The 25782-nt window shown below is 38.2% G+C and overlaps 1 protein-coding gene across 2 annotated transcripts in view; it reads right to left on the reverse strand.

Moving 5' to 3' along the window:
- Positions 1-2283: 2283 nt before the first annotated feature.
- The window catches only part of LOC101687503 (L-lactate dehydrogenase C chain), a 49739-nt gene continuing 26240 nt past the window's right edge, over positions 2284-25782 (reverse strand). The window contains exons 5-8 of one of the 2 annotated variants that reach the window (XM_045066149.1): positions 19315-19488; positions 16592-16709; positions 6787-6910; positions 2284-3060 (exon numbers count right to left, since the gene is read on the reverse strand). In XM_045066149.1, the coding sequence (XP_044922084.1) occupies positions 2896-3060; positions 6787-6910; positions 16592-16709; positions 19315-19488 (581 nt within the window). In that variant the 3' untranslated portion in view covers positions 2284-2895. The remainder of the gene's footprint in view (positions 3061-6786; positions 6911-16591; positions 16710-19314; positions 19489-25782) is intronic. The other variant, XM_004752096.3, reaches the window with a different exon arrangement.

A 25782-nucleotide genomic window follows, 5' to 3' on the forward strand; every position in this document is an offset into this window, starting at 1 on the left:
GGGCTTTTTGACCCTCCACTGGGAACTTCCCCCAGAGCTCCTGCAGAAAGAGAGCTGTGTCCTACTTTTAACCACCCACAAATGTGAGCTAAAGCGGAGAGAGGCAAAGTTTTAAAACCCTCTGTGCAAAGGGTTTAAAGAAGATATGAAACCCTAAGAATTTGATCAGGGCAAAGCTAATTGATAACCATTTCCACTAGTGGATGGGAAAGCTCAACTTATTATTTATGAAGTAGTTAAATGCAGAATTCAAAATTCCCCTCTTTGTCTGGCTTCTAGTACACCAAGGCTTGTCTGGCTTCTAATACACCAAGGCTTCTAGTTCTCTTGGTCCACCACGTTCTACTTAATTGTTTTCTAACTCATTTGTGAATCATAATACATAACACACCTCTGACAAATTCTTTTAGAAGAAACAGAGCAGTGTTTCTCAAACTTTTTTTTCATTATCTCTCCCTCAAGGGCCTTTTTGGACTTTCTTGACCAATCGCTCAGCTCCACCCACCCCCAAAATGAAATTAAATATTAAAGAATAAGAGGGGGGCGCCTGGGTGGCTCAGTGGGTTAAGCCGCTGCCTTCGGCTCAGGTCATGATCTCAGGGTCCTGGGATCGAGTCCCGCATCGGGCTCTCTGCTCAGCAGGGAGCCTGCTTCCCTCTCTCTCTCTCTCTCTCTGCCTGCTTCTCCATCTACTTGTGATTTCTCTCTGTCAAATAAATAAATAAAATCTTTAAAAAAAAAAAAAAAAAAAGAATAAGAGGGGTGGCTGGCTGGCTCAGTCCATGGAGCAAGTGGTCTTCATCTCAGGATTGGGAGTTTGGGCCCCATATTGGGTGTAGAGATGACTTAAAAATAAAACGTGAAAAAACATGAAGAATAAGATTTTGTCTGGTAGGGTTGAACTTTAGGGAGTGAAACCCTTGTAGTATCTAATATTTTTCCCCCAACCGACCCCCATAACCAATTTTACACTCCTGGGGGTGATACTTCCCCCTGTGGAGAATACACAATGTACAACAGTTTTAGTTCCTAGAATATTTATTTATTTATTTATTTGACAGACAGAGATCACAAGTAGGCAGAGGGGCAGGCAGAGAGGAGGAAGCAGGCTCCCCGCTGAGCAGAGAGCCCCATGCGGGCGGGACTCGATCCCAGGACCCTGAGATCATGACCCGAGCCGAAGGCAGCAGCCCAACCCACTGAGCCACCCAGGTGCCCCTAGTTCCTAGAATATTTCCTGTAGAAACTATAGTTGGTGCCCTTCCAATATCTGTAAAGATTTCCTAAAATGAAGTTTTTAATTTGTTGTACAAAGAACAGCTTTGAAAAAAAAAAAAAAAGGCGGGGCGCCTGGGTGGCTCAGTGGGTTAAAGCCTCTGCTTTCGGCTCAGGTCATGATCCCAGGGTCCTGGGATCGAGCCCCACATCGGGTTCTCTGCTCAGCGGGGAGCCTGCTTCCTCCTCTCTCTCTGCCTGCCTCTCTGCCTACTTATGATCTCTGTCTGTCAAATAAATAAATTAAAAAAAAAAAAAAGGCAAAATCCACATTAGACTCCAGTATCCCTGCTATCCTAACTAAACTCTCTCTTGACCCTATTTGTGCATTCAAGGGAAGAGCTGAAACAAGGGAAAAGAACAGAATAATGGGAAACCAATCACGTTCAGCAGCAGAGGACTAGAATGAAAACTATTCAGATTGCAAGAATAAGAGTATGAACTGTGACTCTCTTCCTTGCATACCGTCTTCTAATTTTTCCCACTGGTCCTGTCCTAGCCTATTCTAAATTATTTTGGTCCTGATTTCTTATTTTTGTTTAATTGTGTATTTTCTATAACTGCCTTAAGTTGTAAATGAAAGGAATATTTCATATATATGTGTTCTGTGTATGTGTATACATACATCAGAAGTACATGTATGCATGCATATACATGTATGTCAATAATCAATTAATTGAGGCACCCTAAGTACTGTGAGATACTTGAGGACATCAATCAGGCCATACTGACCTCATAACCATAACACAGCAAGCGTAGCAGTAGTTCGCTCAACAAATGACAAGCAAATGGTCTGAACTTCCGGTGTGGCGTTTCAACAGAGACACCAAATCAATTACTTGGGTTTATATGTGTTTTTTTAATGATTTTTATTTATTTATTTGACAGACACAGATCACATAGGCAGAGAGGCAGGCAGAGAGAGTGGGGGGAAGCAGGCTCCCTGCTGAGCAGAAAGCCTGACACAGGGCTCGATCTCAGGACCCTGGGATCACAACCTGAGCAGAGTCTTAACCCACTGAGCCACCCAGGTGCCCCTACTTGGGTTTATATGAATTGGAATAATATTACAAGGTTCAAAGACATTTTGTTTAATTTTTTATACCATAAAATTTTATTTGTTTCCTTCTGATACACATGGTCTTAAGGATTAAGTGCTTACTTAGTAAAGATCATACATATGAAGCCAATGAAGCAGTAAAGTAAATAAAGAAATTTAAATAAAGAAATAAAAAAAATAAAGAATTAAATTTTGACACAAGAAAAAAGCGCTGGTTGTTTTGTGAGAAAAATCATTTTATATTATACTGGGTTGTTATACATATTCTACTAAATCTGAAGGCAACTCATATATGACATACCTGAGAAGTAAAACTTGCATCTGTATAGGTTGGGTATCATTAGAACTGAGCTATAAGAGACTCAGAGAGAGAAATCTACCATTTCCTTTTCCAAACCTAGCGGGACTGAACTTACATCATGGGTCTCCAGTGTTTTTTTATTTTTTACAGATCAGATTAAAATACTTTCCCAAAAAAACAAAAAAATAAAATACTTTCAAAATGTAAAATACACGTCTGACATCTTCTGTTCTATGGAACGGTGAAACATTAAGAGGCTTTAAAATACCAGGTCTTTTTGGATATTCCAGATTGTGTCTGCACTCTTCTTAAAAAGGGCCTCCTCCTCTGAATTCAAGTTAACTTTCACAACATCTGAGACACCATTTCGCCCCAAGATACAAGGGATACTGAGAAAGATTTCTTCATTTATTCCATATAAGCCCTAAAAGGCAAAATTAGATTATTGTTCAGTAACCTGATATGGAAAAGCAATTCTGCAAGATAGCTTCAGAACAAGAGGATACCAGAGACACCACAGAGCTCACTAGAATCAGAGGTGGGCAGAGTAATTAATACTGATCCTAACGTCCTATGACTGCAGAGTTTGTGTTCAAGGACATGAAGAACATGCCAGAGGTCTTCAAAGGCACCAAGAGAGGCACCATCTACTATTACCTTCCCAGTTCCACTTCTCTGTCCAAAGAAAAGATGCCATCCAATCCTTCATGATGCCATTTTATCTGATAACGGACTGCAAAACCAAGCGACCTGTGTTGGATGTAAACTACATCAAGAGAACAGTGAAGGTTGAAGTGGCTGGGAAAGTGACTGCTTTGTTTAAGCAGACCTTTACACCAAGAGCCACCGCTGAGTCAGACACCAGATGCTACAGGTGAGAGCTCCATTCTCCAAAGCTGAAGCCTCCAATGCAGCCTACAGGTACTCTCATGTGCCTCGCAGGGCCCTTGTCTTTCCCCTGCCAGTTACCAATGGAATGTACCCCTGTCATTCTGGCTACTTCTATCCACCACTCCATTTGACTTCTATCTAGGACCTCGTGTGATGAACATGGAATAGTTGCAACCATGGCCACAACCTTATCCCTCCTGGAACCTCCAGCTAGCAGCCCTGATGTTCCCTCCACTCCTGCAGCCAAAGCCAAGGTTGCAGAAGCAGCTTCTGGAGGTGATTACAAACCTGGGCAACAAACTTACAGGCCTACATGCCCACAAACCTGTTTCTGCCACCCTCCTACTACCCCCTGGAAGAGAAGACCCAAGAGGCCCCCTCACACCTCCGCCTTCCACCACTCATTGTTCTTTCCTATCCACCGCTTGGGGTTCAGTCTAGGGTTGGAGGCAGCAATGGGAAGGTCTCATTCTCCCTCCTTCCTTCCTTAAAATTAAACAGTTACCGGGAACTAGCACAGAGGGAAAGAAGAGGCTCCTTGACTCTGGAGTGGTACCTTCCAGTCAGTGTCCCACAGCAGCTCAGAGCCCGCAGGTGCTACTCAGCCAAGCTTCCCTCTCACCGTTTCTGAGGATCTCAGGGTGTGGCCCTTGCTCCTGTTTCATTCTAGTCTCCCACAAAGGGACTCTGGCTACCTCCTCCACCCCAGCGCGGTTCCCTCACTTTGGTAGGCACTTTATACTCAACCTCAAAAGCTCCATCACACCAGCCACATGTCTTCCTCTGAGGGCCCCTGCCAGGCTGTTCTCACATTCCCTCCTCTCTGGTCTGTGCCTAGCCATGGAAGGCTACCGCCCCACCAGACCACCAGCCCACAGTCCATTCCCAGCCGGGCTCCAGCTCCAGTTACACTCACCTTGCCCTCCCTTCTCTTCCCTTGGTCATTCTGTTGCCACCTCTGTGTAACTTTTGGGAGTTTCAGCTTGAGTTGCTGGGGATTGGGTGGCATCAGAAACAAGACCACTGTGGCTGAGGAGGAAGCCCCTTTGCTTTCCTGTTAGTGATTTGGGGATTTGTTTCCCGTCTGCTTTCTCTTTATTCTAGAAGGGGCTTCTCAGACTAGAACTGAAGAATGTATATCCATCCCATCGTGCCATTTGCAGGCTGCTGAGTGGGATGGAAATCCCACTGGCCCCTGGGGCCTGGCCCTGCCTGGTCCTATGTGTTGACCATGACTGCTACTAGTCCCTTCTTCTCTTTAGGCTTCATGCCTCGTTGACTGTATGACAATATGACTCTTGAATACACTAAAATTGGCTCTCATTTGTTCCTGGACTGGCCATGAAATGAGGAAATGGCTATTTAAAAACAATTCCCTATATATTTGGGGAAAAAAATCCAGTCAATATATTAATATGAAATAAACTGTTTTATACCCTTATTTATTTGCTGAAAATGTGAAGTAATAAAACTGAAGTAACTGGGATAAAAAGAAAAGAGTACAGGATTGATTATGTTCTTAATGTCAAATGTTTTATCAAAATTTTCTTTTAGAATATAACTTGTCCATTGATTTGTTCAATAAGAACTATGAAATTCCCATATTACTCAATCTCAGTCTCTCCTCAGAGCATTTGACATCTCCCTGACCTTGCCTCAGGAGGGCCCTAGGGGTCATTGCTTATTCTCCCGTATCTTCTGCATACCCTCAAAAGAGGAGGGGTGTGTGGTATCCGTTGTGTACTCATTGTCTCTTTCAAATCATTAGCCCCTACTCTCCTAACATTCCCCCTATTTTTTGAGGCTCATCTACTAATGACCATTTACTAACCTCTTGGTTACTCCATCTCATTCATAAAAGACTGAAACCTTGCTCACAGTTTTTCCTCTCGGCTCTGATTTCTGTGATTAACCTTGGTGACTTCACTGTCCAAGCCCCTTTCTTTCCAGCTTCTTGATGTCGTCAGCTCATAGACCCCTTCTCCCCCATCCCAAGTATCCTACTGTGGACCTTGTTAGAGCATCCCTCCATATCCATGACTTATCCTGTAACTCTTTCACCATATACTAAGACCTTCTGCCCTGTTTTAATTTTCAGTTTATGAATATTTCTTAAAGTCCTTATTATTCATTTTCTTTTTATAATTTATTCATTTGTATGTAGATCACATTCAAGGACAAAGGTCTTGAATTTTGTCTGTGACCCTTCAGCAGAAAGTCAAACCCATTACTAACAAGTGTATAAGCCAAAAGCTCACTTCCCCCATCCCTCCCTTCTACTTTCTCCCCCACCCTCTCTTTCATGCTCCAGCAAGTAAAACCTACACCCACATGAATTCATCTACCTTCCCTCCCCATTCCTATGCACACATCCGTGTAGAAAACTACACAATAAAGACAATCTTTAACTAAATTAATTAATGCATACCAACCTCAAATAAGCATCCACCTAACAGTAATTCTGCTTTTTGTGGGGAGTCAAATTCTATTTCTTTTTTTTTTTTAAAAGATTTTATTTATTTATTTGACAGAGATCACAAGTAGGCAGAGAGGCAGGCAGAGAAAGAGAGAGAGAGGAGGAAACAGGCTCCCTGCTGAGCAGAGAGCCGGATGCAGGGCTCAATCCCAGTACCCTGGGATCATGACCTGAGCCAAAGGCAGAGGCTTTAACCCAATGAGCAACCCAGACGCCCCTCCCTTGAATTCTTTCGGTGGCTTCCCATAGCCTTTATGATAAGGATCCAAATCCTTTTATAAAGCTTTCAGTACCAAACCCTGCTTGCTTCTCCAGCCTCACATGTACTTCCCTTCATTCTCTACATTCCAGAAACTCCCCTTTTTTAAGCTCCACAAGTGCCCTCTATTTATATTGACCTCTGTTCCTCTGTATGTGTATTCCCTCTGCTTAGACTTTTAGTCCAGCCTTCCAAATGAACTCCTACTCATTATTCAGAATAGGTCACATTTGACTTCCTTAGGAAGTCTTCCCTTACTATTATCCATGCTTCTACCCAGGGTACTTAAATTCTCTTCTTGTATACTCTTAAATACTTGGTAGTTTTCCATCATTTCACTTATCGTAATTTATTATTATATATTTACTATAATTGTTTTATTAAGTCCATTTTTTCTTGAACTTTATGAGGTCAGGGCCTTTTTTGTTCACCATTATATCCTCAACGTCTTGTATAATGCCTGGCACACAGTAGAGAATCAACAAATATTAAAGATGATGAATGAAGAGTCAATTTAAGCCTACCTTAACCATAGTCGAAACTGGATGCACTCTCCTAAGATTTTTCAAAATTGATCCTGCCAGATCTGTCACAGACAGTCCAATAGCCCAAGAGGTATACCCTTTAAGTTTGATAATCTCGTAGGCACTATTGTTATAGAAAGTAAGAAAATCAAATTAATGGCAAATCAACTCAGAGAAAACATTATTTTTCAAAAATCCAATTTGAAGTAACCTATATGTCAATGCCACTCCCAGAGATTTTTTCTAGAAATTATTTATGAACAGGCAATAGAAGTTTATATACTATTTTCATAAACTTCATTATTCAATTTAAGTAATAACTAACCTACCCTTCTCTTATCATAAAAGCAGAATCCTAGGGCATATGCACATATGCACTAAAGATGAAACTTTTTTGGAAATTTTTTTATTGTTGCTTAAGTATGCAAACAGAATCTGATCATCTTGAAGGTTAGCATATACATCTTGCTGACCACTTAAAGCTGTTACTAGAGTGCCAATGTAACTTTATGTAAGTAAAAGCTATGTGTACATATTATTCATAAGAATAAATTATTAGGGACGCCTGAGTGGCTCAGTTGGCTGGGCAGCTGCCTTCGGCTCAGGTCATGATCCCAGCATCCTGGGATCGAGTCCCACATCGGGCTCCTTGCTCAGCGGGGAGTCTGCTTCTCCCTCTGCCTCTGCCTGCCATTCTGTCTGCCTGTGCTTGCTCTCTGCCCCCCCTCTGATAAATAAATAAAATCTTAAAGAAATAAAAACAAATAAATTATTAAATCAATAATATATGAAAATACTGGAATATGTTCATGATACATTTTCAAAGGAAAAAAGCACAGTCCTAACAAACCTAGATATCCATCAACAGATGAATGGATAAAGAAGATGTGGTATATATCTACAATGGAATACTATGAAGCCATCAAAAGAAATAAAATCTTGCCATTTGCAACGATGTGGATGGAACTAGAGGGTATTATGCGGAGTGAAATAAGTCAATCAGAGAAAGACAATTATCATATGATCTTCCTGATATGAGGAATTTGAGACAAAGTGGGGGACTTGGGAGAGAAGGAAAAAATTAAACAAGATGGGATCAGGAGGGAGGCAAACTTTCAATCTCACAAAACAAACTGAGGGTTGCTGGGAGGGGGGTATGGAGAGGGTGGTTGGGTTATGGACATTGGGGAGGGTGTGTGCTGCGGTGAGTGCTATGAAGTGTGTAAGTCTGACAATTCACAGACCTGTACCTCGGGGGCAAATAATACATTATTTTTTGTATGTTAATAAAAATAATAAATAAATAAATAAATAAATAAATAGAAAAAAAGACACAGTCCTAAACATTATGCAATTTCTTATCTCAGGCTCATAACAAACATCATTCATATCTATAAAAACTTTAGAATTGCATTAATACACAAAGTTTTTCCCAGTGATTATTTTTAAGTGATATTACAAGTGATATGATCTTTTTTAAAAAATATTTTATTGTTTATTTAACATAGAGAGACAGAGAGATCACAAGTAGGCAGAGAGGCGGGGAAGCAGGCTCCCCACCAAGCAGATAGCCCGATGCGGGGCTCCATCCCAGGACCCTGAGATCATGACCGGAGCTGAAGGAAGAGGCTTAACCCACTGAGCCACCCAGGTGCCCCACAAGTGATATGATCTTCTTTACACTTTTCTGAATTTTCCCAGTTTCTATAATAAATATGTATTCTATTTCTGCATTGCCACCCAAAGATTTGGATGGTCAAAAGCAAAGAACAAAGAACTAAGTTTGTTTAGTTCTGAGAAAGGATCCAAAATAGTAAAAGGAATGTTTGGCATCAGTATTCATATCAGGTGGTCTTACAACCACGTGGGCACAGTTTCAAGGCCCCAGGACTGTACACAGTACCCTTGGTAGCAAAAGATAAGACCGATGTGTTGTATGGACCACCTCAGCACAGGAAAGTTAAGACTGGACTATACTCATTTGACTGTGGGCTCAGCTGAATCTAAAACTAGGGCCATAGTTAGAAGGCATGCAGATTACTATCAAATGTAGGATTAACTTTCAGACTCTCAATTCAATATGACCAAGACTCTGTGGGGTAAGTAAAAGGAAAGAGAGGGAGACTCTAATGGCTGATTGATTATATATGAGTTGAAGAAAGCTCTGCAGTAGATAACTGGGGAAAAAAAACTTACCAGTGGAATCTGGGTGATAGATCCACCCTCTCAGGAACTAACAAAATAGATTGACAAAGAGAAAACGGTTGAGGAAAAAATGGCTAAAAATATAATCCTTTAATTTTTAACCATCCTGATGAAAATAAAAGTGCTGCTATAAAGAGAAAGGTAAAGGAAGCAAATATAACAAGCTGTTTTAACGCTACTATCTTAACACAAAAACTGATTGTTCTGGGTTCTCTGCTCAGCGGGGAGCTTGCTTCTTCCTCTCTCTTACCCTGCTTCTCTGCCTACTTGTGATCTCTCTGTCAAACAAATAAATAAAATCTTTCAAAAAAAAAAAAACAAATACAGCAACATATTACAGATCAGTACACATTCCAGTTAGTCTTCCCGACAATGCAGTGTTCAAATTAAATTATTTGCACCTTGGTCATTTAGCAGAGGATCTCTAATTATAAAGGATCCTCATGAGACTGCTAGTTTTTATCTAAAACAACCCAACTATTTTCTATTATAGCCTCAGATTTTCCAGTGGCTAACCAACAATTGCAGGGCAGTGACATCATGATTTAATAGGATATACTTCCACGTTTTTATCAGAGCAATCAGTTTTTTTTATATATATATATATATATATATATATATATATATATATATATATATATATTTTAAAGATTTTATTTATTTGACAGAGAGAGAGATCACACGTAGGCAGAGACAGGCAGAGGGGAGGGGAAACAGGCTCCTTGCTGAGCAGAGAGCCGGATGCGGGGCTGGATCCCAGGACCCTGGGATCATGACCTGAACTGAAGGCAGAGGCGTAACCCACTGAGCCACCCAGGTGCCCTTTGGTATTTATTTTTAAAGAAAGTTCTTTTTTTAAAAGATTTAATTAATTTATTTATTCATTTGACAGAGACAGCAAGAGAAGGAACACAAGCAGGGGGAGTAGGGAAGGGAGAAGCAGGCTTCCCACTCAGCAGGAAGCCAGTATGGGGCTTGATCCGAGAACCCCAGGATCATGATCCAAGCTGAAGGCAGATGTCTAACAACTGAGCCAATCAGGCACCCCACAGTATTTGGTATTTAAATCACACAGAACTTCAGTGGAAAATGTAATCTTAATCATTATTCCCATATAGTAACAGCATTTTAAATTAGAAAGAAACTATAACATTCCCTGTGATACAATTATTAGAAATTGGATAGACAGAGACCAATGTTGTAACATTCCTGCAAGAACTAGATCGGTGGCTCTGCTGACATTTGCAAACTAGTATTGGCTAAAACAGGTTCCTTAGTGATTGAGTTGTGTTTCTGCCTCCAGATCAGGTCATTTCTGCATGTACTAGGAAATGGCCTGTAATGGCCCCTGTATCTGGAAATATGTGGTATATGGGTAAAGGACACTTGTGTTAAGAAGAATAGAAAATGATACTATAATATTAACAGGTTTTTTTGCTAGGCACTAACTTGATCTCTTAGCCAAAGCTATTTGGTATAACAAAGGTTAGTAGGTTTCTGTAAGGAAATTTAAGAAAATAAGAGGTGCCTGGGTGGTTCCGTTGGTTAAGCATCCAACTCTTGATTTTGGCTCAGGTCATGATTTCAGGGTTGTGAGATCAAGCCCCGAGTCAGACTCCATGCTGGGTGTGAAGTCTGCTTAAGAGTCTCTCACTCTCCCTCAGCCCTTCCTCCTCTGTGTGTGTGCTTTCTCTATCCCTTTTTCTCTAAGAAAAAAAAGAAAATGGGAAAAGAAAGAAAATGAAACATACTGATAAAAATAACCAAAATGAAAAGATAGTTGACCTAAAACTTCCAACTGATGTGATCTCTCTAGAAATAATTAGGCCAGAGGAGGAAATAAATTTGTTTTAGAAATATCAAACACACAATTAAATGAGTCTGTCAATACATTTAATAAGGTACAGTGATAATAAATCAAAGTGGAAGCTATGATAGTCCAATTGACTAAGGATTACCAAAACACCAGTGAGTGATTTTGGTTACCTGTTTTATAGATCTTGGTGGTTATAGGTATACCAGCTTGTCTTTTTTCTTATGTATAAAATATTGAAGATATGTTTGTCAAAGGAACTCTGAGGAATATATGATACAAAGAGGATCACCCAAGATCATGGAGAGGTATCATGGGTAGATGGTTAACAGTAGGTATGGATCCTTTCCAAAAAGGCAGGACTATCTAGGAAGATGACTTTGGGTATGCTTTTGCACGAAACAGTTTTCTAGATTAAAAAAAAAAAATTGGTTTAAGCACTGGACAATTCTGAAAAGATGATGAAGTAGGAAGCACCAGGATTCTATCTCCTCACCTCGACAATAACTGTTTTGTCAAAATCTGTCTGATATAGCTATTCTGGGACTGTGGAGTCTATTAAAGGCTTGAAACTTTCAGGGAAAGGTTCCAACGGTAATTTGTAGTTAATTTTGGCCAGTTTCCGCTCTTAGCACAGTAGAAGCTACTCATCCCCCAACTTCAGCAGGCAGCTGTTCACATGTTCACCAAGCAGCTTGGGCACGGCCTGCAAGGAGGACACCGTCCTCTAAATATCAGGGATCTGTGCTCTAATGGCTGATGGGTTGCTTCTGATGACAGATGTGTAGAAAAAGAAAGGCAGCCATTGTTGTTGCAACTCCCCCCGATCATTGCAAAAAGACCTGTCAACAAAGGATCTTACAATTTATATGTGGCAAAACTGTCCTTCTAAAATGAGGGAGAAATTAAGATATCCCCAAAGAAACCACAGTTGAGGGAGTTATCACCATTAGTCCTGACCTGTAAAAAATACTCAGTAGAGTTCTGTAGGGTAAAATGAACAGTAACTCAAAGCCATATAAAAGCAGAAAGGTCTCAATAAAGGAAAATGCATGGGCAATTATAAAAAGCTAGTAATATTGTAACAATGGTTATAATTCTACTTTTTAAAAAATAATTTAATAGACCAATACATTTTTTAAAAACAATCAAAAAGATAATATTATTGTGACTTTAGTTTGTAATTCTTGTTTTCAAAGCTAAAAGACTAATGCAGTTAAGAGTTATTAGCTTATTTGGGGCGCCTGGGCGGCTCAGTGGGTTAAGCCGCTGCCTTCGGCTCAGGTCGTGATCTCAGAGTCCTGGGATCGAGTCCCGCATCGGGCTCTCTGCTCAGCGGAGAGCCTGCTTCCCTCTCTCTCTGCCTGCCTCTCCATCTACTTGTGATTTCTCTCTGTCAAATAAATAAATAAAATCTTAAAAAAAAAAAAGAGTTATTAGCTTATTTAGAAGGCATACAATGTATAGACATGTACTTTTTTATATCAATAATCAAAAAGGATGAGGATGGAGCTGTAAAGGAGCAGAGCTTTTGTATGTTACTGAAGTTAAGCTGGTATAAATTCAAATAAGTGTGTTATAATTTTAGGATGTTAAGTGTAATACCCATGGTAACCCAAAAGAAAATAACTATAATAGTTACAGAATATATACAGAAGAAATTTTAAATATATCATTACCAAAACAATCAACTGAACACAAAAGAAGACAATAATACAGGAAATGAGGAGCAGAAAGCTCTAAGGCATACAGAAAGCAAATAGCACAATGACATACTTCCCCCTAATCAGTAATTACTTTAAATGTAAGTGGGTTAAAGTTTCTAATCAAAAGACACAGATTGGCAGAATGGATAAAACTACATATCTAAGTATACATTGCCTATAAGAGACTCATTTGAGATCCAAGACAAATAGTTTGAAAGTAAAAGGATAGAAAAGATATTTTATGCAAATAGTAGCCAAAAGAAAGCAGAGGTGGTTGAATATCATACAAAATAGAAATCAAGAAAGTTTATAATAGCCAAAGAGGGACAGTATATATTCATAAAAGATTCAAAACAGCAAGAAAACATAACAATTATAAACATTTATGCATCAAATAATAGATCACTACAAAAACTGTATGCCAATGAATTAGATAACCTGGATGAAATGGACAGACAAATTCTTAGATCTAACCTAGCAAGACTAAATCATATATAAACAGAAGAACAGATTAAGACCTATATAAAATAAGAATGTTTGTCTGTAATCAAAAATCTCCCCAAAAAGAAAAGCCCTGGACCAATCCTTTTTAAACTTTTCCGAAAAAATTGAAGAGGAGGGAATTCTTCCTAACTGATTCAATGAAGCCAGCATCACCCTGATTCCACAGCCAGATGAAGTCGCCATAAGAAAAGAAAACTTCAGATCAATGTTTCTTATGAATACTGATGCAAAACACCTCAACAAATTGCTAGCAAGCCAAATTTGGGGCATTTTCAAAGAATTATACACTATAACCAAGTGATATTTATTCCTGGAATGGAATGTAAGAATGGTTTGATACACCAAAATTCATCAACATAATTTGACACATTAACATAATGAGAAAAAAAACACATTATCATCCCATTTGATACAAAAAAATCATCTGACAAAATTCAACACCTTTTCATAACAAAAACATTTAAGAAACCAGGAATTAAGGAAACTACTTCGACATAATAAAAGCCATATATGAAAAACCTACAGCGATCACAGTCAATGGTGAAAGACTGAAAGTTTTTCCTTTAAGATCAGGAACAAGGAAGGGGTGCCTGGGTGGCTCAGTCATTAAGCATCTGCCTTCAGCTCAGTTCTTGATCCCAGGGTCCTGGGATCGAGCCCTGCATTGGGCTCCCTGCTCAGCCGGAAGCCTGCTTCTCCCTCTCCCACTCTCCCTGCTTGTGTTCCTTCTCTCACTGTGTCTCTCTCTGTCAAATAAATAAATAAGTAAAATCTTAGGGGGAAAAAAAGATCAGGAACAAGGCAAAAATGCCCAGTTTGCCACTTCTATTCAACACAGAATTGGAAAATCTATCCAGAGCAGTTAGACAAGAGAGAGAAATAAAGGACATTCAAATTGGAAAGAAGTAAAACTATCTCTGCTCAGACAATGTGATCTTATATATAGATAACTCTAAAGATCACACTCTCTCACACACATAACACACACACACACACACACACACACATACTGTTAGAATAAATGAACTCAGCAAAGTAACAGAATATAAAGTCAACATACAAAAATTGCATTTATATACACTAATAATGAACAATATGAAAAGAAAATTAAGAAAACAATTCCACTTACAACAACATCAAAAAGAATACAATACTTAGGAATTAACAAAGGAAGTGAAAGAATTGTCCAAAAAAAACTACAAAATATTGTTGAAAGAAATTAAAGATGACATAAATAAACCTAAAGTGAAAATCTCAGGGAATTTCAGGGACCCTGAATAGCCAAAACAATCTTGAAAGGGAAGAACAAAACTGAAGGACTCAGTTTGCCTAATTTCCAAACTTACTACAAAGCTACAGTAAACAAAACAGTGTAGTACTGGCACCACGATAAACATATAGGCCAATGAAATAGAACAGAGATCCAAAAACCGATTTCCATATCTATGGTCAATTGATTTTCAACAAGGGTGCCAAAACCACTGAATGGGGAAAGGACGGTCTTTTCAACAAAAGATGCTGAGAAAACTAGATATCCACATGAAGAAGAATGAAAACTAGATATCCACATGAAGAAGAATGAAAACTAGATATCCACATGAAGAAGAATGAAAACTAGATATCCACATGAAGAAGAATGAAAACTAGATATCCACATGAAGAAGAATGAAAACTAGATATCCACATGAAGAAGAATGAAAACTAGATATCCACATGAAGAAGAATGAAAACTAGATATCCACATGAAGAAGAATGAAGTTGGACCCTTACCTAAGACCAAATACAAAAATTAACTCAAGATGGATAGGATATAAATAAAAGACCTAAAACCATGACACTTTTTTACATGAAAACATAGGGGAAAAGCTTCACAACATTGCATTCGGCATTGCTTTATTTGATATGATGACAAAAGCAACATAAGGAATAAAAAGGCAAATTGGATTTCATAAAAACTTTTTAAATTTTGTACATCAAAAGATACTATCGAGGGTCTGGGTGGTTTAGTCAGTTGAGCGTCCAACCGCCGGTTTCAGCTCAGGTCATGATTTGTGTCATGAGGTCAAGTGCCTACATAGGGCCCTGCACTAAGCAGGAAGTCTGGTTGAAGATTCTCTCCCTCTGTCCCTCCCCCCATACATCTAGATGTATTTTTTTGTAGGTTTAATATTCCAGTTTTGAATACCCAACAGTGATTTCTAAGTTCTATAACTTCTACTCATATGCTTGACTAAAGCATGAAGGAGAATCATGTGTGCTCTTAAAGTTGATGTATAGAGTTGGGACACTTATTTTACTTATAAATAAACCTAGTTAACTTCTGATCGTCTGATCAATTTCATATTTCTTTTCATCAAATCATTTGATGAACATTTAATCATTTCTAGGTACTATTCTAAGCATTTTACATGTACTAACTCATTTACTGTTCAAAATAACCTTCACAGGCTCTATTATTAGAGGAAAAGGATGTGCAGCATTATTTACAAGAGCCAAAATATGGAAACCACCCAAGTGCCTATCAATAGATGAATGGATAAAGATGATGTGGTGGAATATTACTCACCCATAGAAAAGAGTGAAATCTTACCATTTGCAACAAAACGGAAAACTTGGAGGGCATTATGCTAAGTGAAGTAAGACAGAGAAATACCAATACCATACAATTTCACTTATATGTGGAATATTAAAAAACAAACAAACAAACAAAAACAGACTCTTAAATACAGAAAAGAAATTAGTAGTTGCCAGAGGGGAGGTGGTGGAGGGATGGACAAAATAGATAAAAGGGATTAATAGATATAAATTTCCAGTTATGAAATAAATAAGTGATGGAGATGAAAAGTACAGCTTAAAGAATGTAACCAATAATATTGTTATAATGTTGTATGATGACAGATGGTGACAACACTTATTGTGGTGAGCACTGATTAATGTATAGAATTATACATCAATCAATATCCTATGTTGTATACCTGAAACTAGTATAACACCGTATGTTAATTATACTTCAATAGAAAAAAAGATGAAGAAACTGTACTTTTAATATTTTAAATAAGTTCTCAATATCATACCACTAGCAAATGGTGAGCAGGTTCAAGCCTCAACAATCTGGTTCCGAAATCCATGATCATAATCACTATGCTATATTCCCTCCAAACACATATGAGTTCTTGTGAAAGTATAAGCAGATTTTCCTTTAAAAAATGACCCCCAAAGGGGTGTCTCGGTGGCTCAGTGGGTTAAGCCTCTGCCTTCAACTCAGGTCATGATCTCAGGGTCCTGGGATCGAGCCCTGCATCAGGCTCTCTGCTCGGCGGGGAGCCTGCTTCCTCCTCCTCTCTCTCCCTCTCTGCTTGCCCCTCTGCCTACTTGTGATCTCTGTCTGTCAAATAAATTTTTAAAAAATGACCCCCAAAGAAAGCTATGCATAATATAATTCTGAATTTGGAGATTTTCAGAAGGTTAGAATTATTTATCACAAAAAAGGCAAAGATCACGTGCATACTTTTTGTTTGTGAAACTAATTCTTAAGACTGATTATTAAGGCACTGAGACATTGAATAAGTACTGTTACCTTTCAACAACTTGTTTATGTATATTTTTCCACTGCTCTTTGTCTGAATCAGTTCCTAATTTAGGGTTTAGAGTCTTCAGAGCAACACCAGCAACATTCACCCCACTCCATAAAGGCACTGAAAGAAACACATCTCAGAATAAATTCTTCTTTCTTGTACTGCATCAGTTCTTTGAGTTCAGTGGGTTTCTATTATAAAGTTAGGTAACTATTTTACACATATATAAAAATAAGTTTTAAATGGACAAAAGAAAGAAACAAAAACCAAAATTATAAAGTATTAGAAAAATATGTAGTAGAAGTCATTTGTAATTTTGTGGTATAGGAGGCATTTAAAGCAAGATGCATCTGCAGGATCCACAAAGAAAAGGATGAGATAAAACATCAGAAGGAGCTCGAAGGAAAAGAGCAGCAAACACTACACAACAGTAACAAAGAGCTGACAGGGAGTAACTGTCAACCCGGAACTCTCATTCAAGAATGAGGTGAGTCTAAAACACTTCCATATGAACAAAACTGACAAGATATACTTCCTGAAGATATACTTCAGGAAGAAAGAACTGAATCCAGGGGAAGGAGACAGATACAGGAAATAAAGATAAGCAATACAAACGGCAAACAGGTACACAAATCCAGACAGGTGTTACACTTAAATAGTAATAACTACTTTGGAGAGACGAAAACAGAATGGAACCCCAAAAGTAGTTAATACTGTTGTCCCTTGAACAACACAGGTAGAACTGTGTGAGTCTCCTTATACAAGAATTTTTTCTAGTAAGTATATTGGAAAATGTTTTGGAGACGTGCAACAATTTGAAAAAAACTTGCAGATGAACAAGGTATTACTCTAAAGAAAAGAGCATATAATATGTATAACATACTTTGATTGAATTAACTGCTTATGTTACCACTAAGGCTTCCAGTCAATGGTAAGCTATCAGTAATTAAATCTGGGGGGAGTCAAAAGTTATATGCAGATTTTCAACTGTGTGGGGATTGGAACCCCTAACCTCCATGTTGTTCAAGGGTCAACTGTAATTACATATGTGAGAGAACAAGGTCAGTCAAACTTAATACATTGTAAGGTCTATTCCAAAGAAGAATAAACAGACTAATTATTTTGAGGACAAGTATGAATATAGGTAACCACTTACAAACTGATTGTATAATCCAAAGTAGTAAAAGAAATTAAAGAAAGTTTAACTGATCAAGTAGAAAGCAGTAAAGAGAAAAGAAACAAAAGAAAATCTCACTAAATTAAATAATAAATATATTCAAATCAATACTAATCAGAATATACTACTTTTTAAAAAATAAAATTATGGAATATTAAGTGTGAGACATTAAAACATACCTAGGAAAATCAATTTTAAGGACTTTGAGGAGGAAGAACTGAGTTAAGAAAATAACACAAGCAAAAAGGGTCAAATTAAGGCACTGGTGAAACAAATATTTATCTAAGTCAAATCAAAAACATTTGTTTTGGGGGCGCCTAGGTGGCTCAGTGGGTTAAAGCCTCTGCCTTTGGCTCAGGTCATGATCCCAGTGTCCTGAGATCGAGCCCCGCAATGGGCTCTCTGCTCAGCCCCTGCTGAGCCTGCTTCCTCCTCTCTCTCTGCCTGCCTCTCTGCCTACTTGTGATCTCTGTCTGTTAAGTAAATAAAATCTTTAAAAACAAAAACAAAAACAAAACAAAACAAAACCAAAAAAAACATTTGTTTTCTAAAGTAAAACACCATGGTATGAGAAGTTCAGCTTGGGAAAAGGAAGGACAGTAATTGAGAAAGGTCATGAAAGTGTTTTCTGGTACATTTACCAGAATGGTAATTACACAGATATGTTCACTATTTGATGATTTATTGAGCTATAAATTTATATTCTGTACAATTTTTCAGCATGTTTTATATATACTTAAGTGAAAAAAGTTTTAAAGTATATGATAAATTTTATCATGATTTTAAGAATATCTATTATATTATGACCCTTGAAGTAAAAGGACAATAGAAAGGCTCACTAAATGTTTTGAATTAATGAATGATTGAATGAACAAATGCTCCCTATTCCCTATAAAATGAGTTTATTGACATTATGGAAAGATTTGCATGTATGCCAAATTAGAGAACATTGTAAGAAGTAGAAAGTTCTAACTGTGCAGCAGATATTAGATGTTTAAGTTCAGAAAAGAAAAAGGTCAGTGTGGCCTAAGTAATAGTTTAAACCACATATTATATAATATTACTTACATGAAAAATCTGAAATAAATGAATCCGAAAGTAGATTATTGGTTGCCTGAGGCTAGCTTTCGTGTGAGCACAGTAATGGGAGTTTCTTTTTGGGGTGATGAAAATGTACTGTAATTATCTTGTAGTAATGGTTGCACAACTCCTTGAATATACTAAAACCCATACACTTTAAATGGATGAATTTTATAATATGTGAATTATATCTTAATAATCTTGTTAAAAAATCAAAGTAAGGTAAAGTTCTCCAGATATGAGAAACTCTCATAAAATAGCTATACGCTATGTGCACTATTTTATGAGAAGTAGCTAAATCCATGAACAGAAGACAAAATATAGGAATAGAAAAAGATAAACCAGGGCAGTACCAACAAAATGAAAGTTATGTAGCTATATTAAAATCGGGAAAAAAATGGACTTTAAAGAAAATAAGCATGATTAGAGATAAGTATGATTACGTAATGATAATAGGTTTATACTTACCACTAGAATCACCATGTTCTCCAATAATCCAACCATGGCAGCTTGCGGGATGGACACCCAACTTCTCTCCAATTAGGTAACGGAAACGGGCAGAGTCTAGATTACAACCACTTCCAATTATACGAGTTGCAGGTAAGCCACTTAGCTTCCAGACCACATATGTCAAAATATCCACTGGAAGAAACAATTTGTTAGAAAAAAATTAATGGTAACTTCCTTGTAAAATTTTCTTTTCTAAATAGATAAATTGTCTTTTTAACTTTTATTTTATTATTTTTCTTAAGTAGGCTCCACGCCTAGCATGGAATCTAATGTGGGGCTTGAACTCATGACCTTGAGGTCAAGACTTGAGCTGAGATCAAGAGTTGGATGCTTAACCAACTGAGCCTCCCAGGCACTCCTAGATAAACTGTCTTAAAATCAAATACAGATTCATTACAGAGTCTAAAGTGAAGCAAATCAACAAACAAATAAGGATTATCTCTCACAAAGGTGTTAAAAAGTTTAAATTATTCATGATGGGGCACCTAGGTGGCTCAGTCATTAAGTGTCTGCCTATGGTCAGGTCATGATCCCAGGGTCCAGGGATGGAGCCTCACGTTGGGCTCCCTGTTTGGTGGGAAGCCTGCTTCTCCCTCTCCCACTCCCCCTGCTTGTGTTCCTGCTCTTGCTGTCAAAAAAATAAAAGCTTTAAAAAAATTATTCATGATAAGAATTTTAAATTTAAAAAAACCTCTTTTGAGATGATGTATCTATATTAAATAAGCAGTCAATTAATTCTACCTTCTTAAGCACAACCTCATCTAATCTATCAGCATCTCCTACCTAAAATAAGGCCATATGCATGATCAGGGCCATATGCAGATGTGAATGACAAAATTCAACATTTGTTCATGAAAAAAAAAAAAAACTTTCTGGGGTGCATAGGTGGCTCAGCCAGCTGAGTGCTGGACTCTTGATTTCGGCTCAGGTCTTGGTCTCAGGGCCCTGGGACTGAGTGCTGTGTTGAGCCCCACTTCAGGCTTCCTGCTGAGCAAGTCTGTTCAAGATTTTCTTTCTCCCTCTCCCTATGCCCCACCCCCTGCTCGAGTGGGCTCTTTCTCTCTAAATAAAATCTTTTTTGGGACGCCTGGGTGGCTCAGTTGGTTGGACGACTGCCTTCGGCTCAGGTCATGATCCTGGAGTCTCGGGATCGAGTCCCGCATCGGGCTCCTAGCTCCGTGGGGAGTCTGCTTCTCTCTCTGACCTTCTCCTCGTTCATGCTCTCTCTCACTGTCTCTCTCTCAAGTAAATAAATAAAAAAACTTTTAAAAAAATAAATAAATAAATAATAAAATAAAATAAAATCTTTAAAAAAAAAAAAACTTTCTACAACTGTAAAACAAAGGGAATTTCATAAGAAAACTCACATTAAACATCATACTCCATGATGATTCACTCCATGAATGCTTTCCCACAAGAAAAACAATCAGGGAGGTATGTTCCCTCTCGATATTTGGGCAAGGATGACACAAGCCTCCAACACCAGAGGATGGAGATATAAATAGTATTTACTGGAGAAAATGTTAGAAGCAGAGAAATAAGGAATCACACAGTGTGCACTGAATTCCCATTATCCACACCACAAGTTAGGCAGGGATCCTCTGTACACAATACAGCCAAGTGCAGAGGAGCCTCCTTTGGCTAGCAAGCTCGGTGTTCTCTAGAAACTCCTCCAAGAGCAAGAACAAGTCAAATTCCACCACCACACTGTTACATATCTGTAAGTTAGCTTTGGAGTGGGGAAGGAATGCTTAGTTTCTTTAAGTAACAAGAAATTTACCAAGGAGTATCTGGGTCTAGCAATAATAGGGAATATGTATTTCCAGGACCAAGGGACACAGATGCCAGTAATGCAGATTATCGGTTTAAGGCCTTGCTGTCTCTCCATAAGCTGGCTCAGTTCTCTGAGCTACCAACAGCTCTCTGATAAGCTACCAAAAGGAGGAAGGAAACAAGCCTCCAGAGTCAGCAGATTTATATCTGATTACTACTTACATTGACCTTCGTGCTGGGGGGTCCTAACCAGTAGAACGAGGCAAGGAAATAAATAGGTCTTTACATTGGAAAGAAAGAATTAAACTTAATAAAACTGTTTACAGATGACAAGATAATATAGACAAAATATCTTAAGAATTTGAACAAAATTACTAGAATTAGTAAGTGATCTTAGCAAAGTTTTGAAAATACAAAGTCAATATGAAAAAAACAGTAGTATTTCTACATACTAGCAATAAGCAATGGGAAAATGAAATGTAAAGACGATTTTTTTATAATAGCATCAAAAATATGAAATGCTTAGGGATAATTTAATACAATTTGTTTAAGACCTATATCCTTAAAACTACAAAACACTGCTAAAAGTGAATAAAGAAGACATACATACATGAAGAGATATTCCATATTTGTGGACTGGGAAGACCCAACAGTGTTCAGATACAATCTCCAAATTAATCTATAGATTTAATAATCTCAATTAACATCCCAGCATGTGTTTTTTATAGAAATGGATGATCTAATTATAAAATTTATGTGAAAATGATAACAATATGTAATACCCAAAGTAATTTTAGAAAAGCATAAGAGGGAAAAAAAAGAAAAGAAGAGCAAAGATGATTTACATTAACTGATTTGAAGATAGTGTGATAACAAAAAATATGAAGATCAATGAAAAAAATAGAGAATCTAGAAATACTCACATAAATGATAATTTTCAAAAAAGTTATCAAAGCAATTCAAATTAAAGAATTATTCTTAATAAATGTTGCTAGAAAAACTAGATACATCTTTGAAAAAAATGAATGACACCTTACATCAAACACTAAAATTAATATGAAAAGAGCTTCAGTCCTAAATATAAAAGATAAAATGATAAAACTTATAGGAAATAATAAAGGAGAAAATCTTCAGATTTAGGGTGGGCTAAAGACTTCTTAAGTAAAAGTCAAAAGAGCACAGGGGCGCCTGGGTGTCTCAGTTGGCCAGCTCCTGATTTTGGCTCAGGTCACAATCTCAGAGCTGTGAGAGGGAGCCCTTCGTCGGGCTCTGTACTCAGTGCTGAGTTTGCTTGAGAGCTTTTCCTCTACACCCCTCTCCCTGATCATTCTCACTCTCCCTCTTTAAATAAATAAACAAATCTTTGAAAAATAATAATAAAAAAATTAAAGTCAAAAGAGCATAAAACATAGATAAGAAACTGATAAACTGGACTTCACCAAAAGACATACTCTACTCTTTGAAAAATACCATTAGGAACACAAAAAGGCAAACTACAGACTGAAAGAAACTTATGTAATACCTATATCTGACAAAGGGACTTGTATACGATGTATATAAGAACTCTTATAATTCAACAATTAAAGGTTGAGTTATAGATCAAAAGAATTAAAAGTCAAAAGATATAATTTTTAAATATTAACAAAAGAGATGCATAGAGCATTCACAAAAGAAAATACACTAATAGCTAAGGAACACAAGAAAAATGCTCAACATCTTTGATCATGAAGGGAATACAGTTAATTAAAACCATAATGATATTAGAATGACTAAAACTGAAAAGACTGACAATACCAAATGTTGTCAAGGATGTGGAGCAAGTAGAGCTCTCTTCTAGTGCTAATGGGAATGTAAAATGAACAATCACTTTGAAAAACTGTTTGGCAGCTTCTCACAGAGTTAAACATACACATACCATGTAAGCCATCCTGGTATTTACCCAGAGAAATAATGACATACACCCATGAAAATACTTGTTCACAAATGTTTATAGCAGCTTTATTCATAACAGCCAAAAACTGGAAATAACCTAGTATCTACCAATGGATAAATGGTTATGAATGGATAAACAAAGAAAATCTTAAATTATTTGAAAGATTAATTACTCTTCAGCAGTAAAAAAAAGGAATAGATCATTGATACACTGAGCAACATGGATGAATCCCAAAGTAATCATGCTAGGTGAAGGAAACCCAACAAAAAGGATTATATTCACTAATGAATGTATGATGCCATTATATGAGATTCCAAAAAATGGAGCCAGAGGTAGAATAAGCAACAGACTGCAAAAAGGCACAAGAAAAGTTTCAGAGGTAATGGAAATATACTTATCTTGATTATGGTGGTGGTTTCATGAGTGATTACATCTATCAATACCCACTGTGGAATGACATCAGCAACACAGCCAAATAAAACAAACCTTCTTACCACCCACTCCTCAAAACCAACAATCCGGCATCCACCCATGGACAAAAGTGCCTTTGTTAGATCAGTAGGATTCAGCACTATACGCCAAGGAACCCAGCAGGAGACTCACACCCATGTGTCAGACATGTAATAGGCACAGAGGCTTCAGTCCCAGCTGTGGACTCTGCAATGGGCCATGAGCCAATTCTAGTCCCACTTTACTGCAGTCCAGGAGCCCCTGGAAAATACCATCTTAAGACAATACACCCAGGGATAGGACAGCCTTTCTGGAAGTTCAGGTTTCCAGCAGAGAGGACCCAGCACACCACTGGGGCAAAACAATGAACTTGGGTGCATTGTAGAGGGTGAGAGGAACAGTCTGACTTTACATACATCACTCCTCCCCCAAGGTGGAAGAGCTCAGTGCCAAGAGATGTTCTTAGCTCATGATTTCTCCCACAAAGGAAAGTCTGTGTGTGTGAGTAAGCTACGCAAACTGCTGCCAAAGAAGCCCACTTCTTTCTCACCCCATCCAAAGTATTGAGTCCTGTGCTGCATGACTGGGGAATGAGGAGAAGCTAAGACAGTGGCAGACAGGACTCTCAACGCGGCAATACGAGATACAGATCCTACTAAATGTGCTGTGGACTCCATCAAGAAGTGTGCCCTTAAGCCACTGGGGATGCCTTGGCAGTGGATCGGCTCCCAGTATGTACTATGTGGTCAGCTCCCGGTATGTACTACTCCAATGGCAAGAGGGGGCATTAGCAAATAGCTAGTGAACACAGGCAGAAAGCTGGACCAAAACTGTGGGTCAGAAAGAGACTGCAAACTACAACTTAAGCCACATCCTTGGGAAAGCAAAAGAGAGGCTGTCAGCATCTGGCCTACTGCAATGAAGGTCAAAATAAGGTGCAGAAGCTTAAGAATTCTGCCACAATAGGGTGTAAGATGTGTGAAGAGGCATACACATAGGTCTGAGAAAGCCTCGGAATTCCTAGCAGGGCTGACAGAAGACATTTCTGCTCTGAACTAAGTTGGTAAAGACTAGAGGAGGTTACAACTACTTCAAGTGCAAAGACAGTGACACAGGACTTCAAGGAACAAAAAAATATCAGGGAAACATGACACTACCAAAGATCTCAATCATCTTCCAGGAACCAACCCCAAAGACATGGAGATCTGTGATTTAGCAAACAAAGAGTTCAAAATATCTGGTTTAAGGCAGTAAATGGGCTACAAGAAAACACAGAAATAGTTCAGGGAAATCAGGAAAACAAAAATGAGAAATTTAATGAAGAGATAGAAATCATTAAAAAAAGAACAAAATTCTAGATTTGAAGATTGTAATGAGTGAAATGAAAACTGCACTAGATAGCATCAACAACAGAATGGATCAAGAAGAAAGAATATGGGGCGCCTGGGTGGCTCAGATATTAAGCGTCTGCCTTCGGCTCAGGTCATGATCCCAGGGTCCTGCTTTTCCCTCTGCTTCTCTCTCTCTCTCTCTCTGTCTCTCATGAATAAATAAATAAAATTTAAAAAAAGAAAAGAAGAAGAAGAAGAAGAAGAAAGAATTTGGGTGCCTGGGTGTCTCAGTGTAAGTGCTACCTTTGGCTCAGGTCATTAGAGAAGAGGACCACCACACAGCACAGCTCCTAGAGGGTGTTATTCCTATCCCCACTTGGGCAGTGAACAGTTTGCTCATGGGACACCTGGGTGGCTCAGTCGGTTAAACATCTGCCTTGTGCTCAGGCCCTGATGGTAGGGTCATAGGATGGAGCTCCACATCGGGCTCCGTGCTCAGTAGGAAGCCTGTTTCTCCCTCTCTCTGCCTTGTATGCTTATGCTCTCACTCTCTCACTCTCTCTGAATGTCAAATAAATAAAATATTTTTTTAAAAAAAGAAGAAAGATGGGGCAACTGGGTGGCTCAGTGGGTTAAAGCCTCTGCCTTTGGCTCGGGTCATGATCTCAGGGTCCTGGGATCGAGCCCCATGTCGGGCTTTCTGCTGTGCAAGGAGCCTGCTTCCTCCTCTCTCTCTCTCTCTGCCTGCCTCTCTGCCTACTTGTGATCTCTGTCTGTCAAATAAATAAATAAAATCTTAAAAAAATAAAAATGAAAATAAAAAAATAAAAAAAGAAGAAAGAATCTGTTGAACTTAACAGATATTTTCAGAATATTCCACCCTCAAACATCAGAATACACATTCTTTTCAAGTGCACATGGAAAATTCACCAGAATAGA

The sequence above is a fragment of the Mustela putorius genome, unplaced genomic scaffold, assembly GCF_011764305.1.
Source record: "Mustela putorius furo isolate JIRA1106 unplaced genomic scaffold, ASM1176430v1.1 tig00003859_pilon_pilon_pilon, whole genome shotgun sequence".
NCBI classification, from domain to species: domain Eukaryota; kingdom Metazoa; phylum Chordata; class Mammalia; order Carnivora; family Mustelidae; genus Mustela; species Mustela putorius.